This window comes from Aspergillus welwitschiae, assembly GCF_003344945.1.
Source record: "Aspergillus welwitschiae strain CBS 139.54b unplaced genomic scaffold BDQ94scaffold_4, whole genome shotgun sequence".
NCBI lineage: Eukaryota > Fungi > Ascomycota > Eurotiomycetes > Eurotiales > Aspergillaceae > Aspergillus > Aspergillus welwitschiae.
Genome location: NW_020798698.1, coordinates 682,404 through 688,403, shown reverse-complemented (window position 1 = coordinate 688,403; position 6,000 = coordinate 682,404). Strand labels below are relative to the sequence as shown.

The 6,000-nt window shown below is 48.5% G+C and overlaps 4 protein-coding genes across 4 annotated transcripts; 2 read left to right on the top strand and 2 right to left on the bottom strand.

The window, feature by feature from the left end:
• Positions 1-513: 513 nt before the first annotated feature.
• On the bottom strand, positions 514-1,359 carry BDQ94DRAFT_136575 (uncharacterized protein). Its single transcript, XM_026764891.1, has 2 exons — positions 1,137-1,359; positions 514-1,073 (listed from the first exon to the last, which is right to left on the bottom strand). Exon 2 carries the CDS (start codon positions 1,065-1,067, stop codon positions 756-758), a length of 312 nt encoding a protein of 103 aa, XP_026630548.1. The 5' UTR covers positions 1,068-1,073; positions 1,137-1,359; the 3' UTR covers positions 514-755.
• A 516-nt stretch (positions 1,360-1,875) lies between these two features.
• BDQ94DRAFT_166716 (oxidase ustYa family protein) lies at positions 1,876-2,961 on the top strand (the record flags this gene model as incomplete). Its single annotated transcript, XM_026770613.1, has 5 exons — positions 1,876-2,068; positions 2,135-2,275; positions 2,339-2,511; positions 2,586-2,664; positions 2,732-2,961. 5 exons carry the CDS (start codon positions 1,876-1,878, stop codon positions 2,959-2,961), a joined length of 816 nt encoding a protein of 271 aa, XP_026630547.1.
• Positions 2,962-3,271: 310 nt separating this feature from the next.
• On the top strand, positions 3,272-4,228 carry BDQ94DRAFT_166715 (fasciclin domain-containing protein; the record flags this gene model as incomplete). Its single annotated transcript, XM_026770612.1, has 1 exon — positions 3,272-4,228. One exon carries the CDS (start codon positions 3,272-3,274, stop codon positions 4,226-4,228), a length of 957 nt encoding a protein of 318 aa, XP_026630546.1.
• Positions 4,229-4,731: 503 nt separating this feature from the next.
• On the bottom strand, positions 4,732-5,847 carry BDQ94DRAFT_166714 (zinc-binding alcohol dehydrogenase family protein; the record flags this gene model as incomplete). Its single annotated transcript, XM_026770611.1, has 1 exon — positions 4,732-5,847. The coding sequence occupies one exon, from the start codon at positions 5,845-5,847 to the stop codon at positions 4,732-4,734; it is 1,116 nt and encodes a 371-aa protein (XP_026630545.1).
• Positions 5,848-6,000: the final 153 nt, after the last annotated feature.

Here is a 6,000-nt window from a genome sequence, read left to right as displayed (position 1 = left end):
GTGCAGTACTGGGACAAGCGTGAGGAAGCCACCAAGGACTTCCCTGTGCAGTACTGGGACAAGCGTGAGGAAACCAAGCACTGAATCCCTAGTCTTTTCCTTTTGGGTTCGAGGTAAATATTCAGGTGCTTCTCTCTAAACAGCCTGCAGGTTGCGATACATTTGTTTATTCTGATTAGCAACTGTGTACATACCTACCACAGATCCGAGATGCTTATATTACCCTAAAGGTCTATTGTACTCAGTTTAGCCGACCTTGCCACAAAATGTCCTTGTAGAGTAGTGCAGCTAAGCCTCCCTCAATTACACGTACATCACAAAGTGGTAGTGAAGGGATGGCATAACAACGGTTATAATAAGAGGAAGCGTCACATATCATACCAACTATTCAACGAGGCCACTACTTTCGAGAATTAGAAGACGGCATTTTAATTCGCTATACTTAGACTATACTTATGATGATTTACCTGTTCCACAATTTCCATCAAATGCCTACTTTCCATCATTCGCACCAGCTACGTAAGATCCTTCTAAGACAGCCTAACCCCTGAATGGATATTTCTATACATTATCTGCAATTTACTGGAGGGTTATCACCTTACTTCAGTACATTACCCTCATGTCGAGGGACTCAGTGCCATCCATTTATCCAGCATGGTAGTTATCGGTACATTTTCGCAGTTACATGCACATCCGCTCGAACGATCCCGTAACGGTTTGGACGTAAGGCAATATTAGTTTCGCTCTTTAACTCCCTACTGATGCCTGTGATGGTCATGCTCTGATCGGTTGTATGCCTGCGTTTGTCCGTAAGATTCCCATCGAGCCATCCAACTCATTAACTGATCCCAGTCCTGACATTCGTGCTCTGTGCCGAACCCTGTCACTCCACCCTCGGGAGTCAACGTCTCCACAGTCAAATCCGGACGGCACATGAGGGATTGTCGGAGAATATCGGTACAGTGGCTGAAATGGCGAGGTGCAATCATGTCATCCATGCTCTGTTCTAAGAGGGTTTCATCGGGCGAAGTGGCGACCGAGATTAGTGACCAATATGCCTGTCGCATTGAATTCTAGGACGAAGGCTTAGCAGACTCGGCCGTCCTGGAGAGAAGGAAGGGGGGGCATATTATTACCAAGCAATGCAATTGATGGAATATCGAGAAGGCCGCTCGTTCCGGGGAAATAATGGGATGGCGAAAGAATCCTGCTTGGACAGGAAACAACTCACCCCACGCCTTATCTGTCAATGGTGAAGGTCCATCCGCAAACGATGCATTGTATTCGAAAACTTTTCGCTGGGTATCCACTGTTTAACGTATGTATGAGCAAGAATTCGTTGGAGGGGGTGAAAGAATGGTAAAAAAGAAAAGAGAAGAGGAGATTGGGGTGGGGTAGCCGCACAGGGAATGATGACAGGTCTTCCGTCTTTGTTAGTCAAGTATCCCGCGTAGAATGCACACAGCCCATATACCATGAGAATCAAGCAAAAGAGCAGTTCATAGTAAATATTATGAGGCCAGTATAGGCCTCTCCTGGTCAGCCACTTTGGATGGGACACGGGGGATGGCGCGTCACTTAGGCGTTGGAAGCCTCCTCGAGCGGATTTGAGATTCGGCCACAGCATCAGTTATGAATTGCTCGGTCACCCTGTCAGTGATCAATCAAAGATTATCTAGTGAAGCATGGAATAGAGTACACATTGGGGAGTATTTGTTGGACTGCAGGAAACGTGGTTGATCAGATCCAGGGTCTGACAGGTAAGATCTGACAAGCTGACACGCGTGAGATAGCGTCAGATGCGGTCTAGGGTAAAAGAATAACAATCATCGAGCTCCATAGGCTTTGTTTTCGACTCCAAACGCAAAGCCTACAATGCAAGCGAGCCGCGGGTCTTACAAACCGCTGGTTGACGAGGAACTTCAAACTTCAGGAGATGCTCGCCCGAAAACATTGTCAAAGCAGTCATGGCTGATGCATGGAACACTGCTCCTGTTCTCTCTTTCCCTCTTCATACTCAGTCTCATGATTGCTCCTGCTCCAAGCCCATGTACTGAGATGGCATGGTGTATGTAAGTCTGCCCCTGAATTATTACTCGCAAGGATGGATACTTATATCTATGACATGCCACAGCTCCGGTGGTTGACGCAGTGGATGTGAAACCAACCCGATACAATGTCACCTTTGGGATTCCGAGCAGATACCCATCTCGATTCGTTGATACACCAGGAGCAGATGCCGTGGATGCCGAATGGGAACTATTTACTAAGAATCGTGAGTAGTTTAACTATGATAACCCCCGATCCGAACCTGGACTCTGAATTAATCTTGGTCAAGCTTTGCTCGACGGCCGTCAAGGAACGCTTGCTGTTGACCGTGATACAGTCAAAAGGCTTCCCCTTGCGTCGAACCCCGAATGGCTCAATTCACTCATCCCAGTCCGGGATGGCGATCAGGGGCAGATAAAATATATGGCCACTTTGGAGCTGTTTCACCATTTACACTGCTTGGTAAGCTTGTATTCTAGTAAGTCTAGGAGATTAGATCCCGTCCAGCCGGGCTGACACAAGTCCATATACACTAGAATATGTTACGCAAAGCGTCACATTCGAACTATTACAGCGAAGCCGACTTGAACAACCAAATGCTGAGAGGGCATCTAGGTGAGTGGCGGCCTGGCAATATCTCTTTGATGAACGGGCCATCTAATCTGACGCTGTCGGACCCAAGATCACTGCACGGAGACGCTACGCGAGGTCCTAATGTGCAATGCTGGGGTTGGACTAATCATGTTTCACTGGGTGGAGGGCCTCGATGACCCGTATCCAGACTATAACACATATCACCAGTGCCGAGACTACGATGCTGTCTTGGACTGGGCACTTAAAAACACGGTTCCCTTGAGGTCACCCGTGTCGAGGAAGCCGGAAGATTACGCCACAAATGAGCCTCTTTTCTAAACTACCATGTTGATTGATTTAGTCCTCTGTGTGTGTGTGTGTGTGTGTGTGTGTGTGTGTTTCAAATAATTGAAAATAGGTTATCGTGTTCATGAGGTAGCTTCCATAGCGAACTAAAATAATCAGTTGTGTCTTTCGTACTGTTTTGGGTCATGCCACTATTGCTTATCTCTAGAGGTTACTTATCTGACAACGGACCTAAAATCTGACAGGCGTCAACTAAGCACAGAATGGAGTATATCAGCTAAAGGCCTTACCCAGGTCTGGTTCCCTCCATCCGATCATCTGTGTCTCCAATGAATCACTCATGATGACTGCACCCGGATCTGAGCATTGGCTGGCTTCAACTGCCCCAACAGAAGGCAGCCTCGAGCATCTCCAACAGCAATATGCTGGATACTGCCATGCACTCATGTCAAGCCTGGCCGACGCAGATAAAGCCCAAGTAACCCTCTATGAATTCCTCGCAACAAATTCCGATACGTCGGAGTTTATCCAGCTCGTGGACCGGAGCCGGCGGATCAAGGAGTTGTTGCAGAACTCGGACTTCTCATCCACAGTCTGGGTCCCAAGCAACATTGCACTTCGACGACTGAGAAATGAGCTATCCGAAGAAGATATTCTGGCTCTCCTTCAAAGGCACATCTCCCCATGTTTTCTTCCAATTTCTTTCCTTCTAACAGCCCCAACCGTCGACACGTTATTTTATCCAGATCGATTGAATGGTACCCAGAGAATAACGGTCCGTCCCTCACTCAACGGCCTTTGCGTCAACTCCCACGCGACCGTTATTGAACAAGACCATCTCGTGGCAAACGGTCTGGTCCATCTAATGGACCAAGTTCTTTCGCCGCGGCCCACCATTGGAGCTTTCCTTGCTGCTCTGCCGCCATCCGATTTTGACCTGTTTCAGTCTGCAGTGAAGCAGTCTGAAGCCGTGCAAAATATTTTGGAGGATGAATCTCGCCGCGGCGGAACCATTTTCGTTCCCACCAACGAAGCCTTCCGCAAGCTGCCTGAGGATGTTCATACTTTCCTCTTCAGCGATGAAGGGGCTATATCTCTTCAAGCTCTGTTGAGATATCATGTCGTTTCCAATCAATCATTGTACTCAATCGTCTCTACGATCAGAACTCGGCGCCAGAGCATTTCATACAGATGCCAGAAGCTACACCTGATCATACGATTCCTACCACTGAGACACAGGCGGATCGCTTGTGGCGTGTACTCAAGGGAGTTCGTCGCTTTTCCTTGCCTATGTGCCTAGATGGGCAGCATCTAACGGTTGCTGTAACCCGATGTGGGGGCCTTATTTCAATGAAGGTGAATGGAATTGCGAGCGTGACTGTACAGGATGGTTTAGCTAGTGACGGAGTGTGTCATGTTGTGGATACGGTTTTATTCCCACCTCTAAAGACCGAAAATCCGGAAGAGGTTCAGCCCGTACTTTCAGTCGAAGATGTTAAATTGAGGTTGGGGTAGTTTGCTTGTCATTAGAGTTGTGTCAGATCTTGCTACCTATATATCTTTTGTTTCTGAAGTGTCCGAATTTAGTTCATTTGCGTTGATGCTTATTAACCTCGAAGGCTCACTGCCTTCTTCCTACGCTCATTTGCAACGATTAGCTCGTTGATATACTGTGCATGCCACTGGTATACTCTTCGGCAATTACTTGATAGTATTATCTATGTCTATAAGCTTCCATATAGAAAGTCTAGTTCTGAATTTCCACACCCCTCCTTATCAAGCAAAGTATCACTCTTAGCCCCATCACTCCGCAATCTCAACAACCAACTTTGTGCAACTCACTCCCCGACTCAACTCATTTAATCCATCATTAAGAGCCTGTAAGCCCCTCCCAACAACCCTCAGCTCCGGACTCGGTCTGATCTTCCCCTTAGCAATATTCTCCCTTGCCCACGTCCCCAACCAATACCGAAACTGATCCAACCTCTTCCCCTCATCATCCATCGATGGCACCACAAAGATGACTTCAACCCCATCCGCCCCCTTCACATCAGGGGGAATGACTGGCGCCGACGCAATCTTCCCCTTTACCTTTTCGTCACCATCAAACCCCACAAAAGCCCCCAGCACAGTCTGACACATCCGTACATCTCCCACCGCAAGAAAACAATACCGAACCACACTTCCATCCTTCCTAGCCGCCTCAACAATCTCGTCCACAACACTCGGGTCTCCGTAATTAAACACCCGATCCGCACCCAGTGACCGCACATACTCATGATTCGCCGTCCCAGCAGTAGCATACACAGCAGCAAACGAAGAACCAGGTTGATCCCGAAGCACTCGGGCAACTTGCACACCCATCGAGCCAACGCTAGATGATGCACCCCAGACCAATAACACCTCTCTCTTCTTCACGTTCTGACTCTTAGTCTCATCATTATTTTGAGTATCTCCCGCCCGCAACATAACCCCCACACTCTCCCACGCATTAAGCGCTACTTGAACAGCAACAGGCAACGTAGCCGCCTCGTTCCACGAGATCATCACACCCTCATCCGGAAGAGGCACAACATGCTGCCATGGGACTAGACATCGTTCCTGAAAAGCACCATAGTCCGGATCGCAGGCCTTCCAGACGGAGGCAGAGTAGGCGGCGACGCGGGTTATTCCTGGACGGAAATGGATGGGGACGTTGGTGCCGACTTCGAGAACTAGACCGGACAGGTCGAAGCCAAGAACTGTTGGATAGGAGGGGATGAAAAGGCCCGTGTCGCGCATGATGGTGTCTGCTGGGTTTAAAGCGATAGATTTGACGGCGATGAGGAGGTCGTTGGGGCCTGGGGTGGGGGTCGGGCGGGTAGTTAGAGTGAAGGGGGAGGATTTGGAGGGGAGAAGGGCGGCGAGATGGGTGGCCATTTTCTCCGATGTAGTAGTAGTGTATATAACTACTGTGGTGGTGAGGTAAGTGAGTCTTTTAATAGGTAGTAGTTGTAGTGTAGTGTGGATAGAAGGTTCTTGTGGGGTTTCAAGCGAAGCTCAAGTTATTCTCTCGGAGGGAAGTTGAGAGTA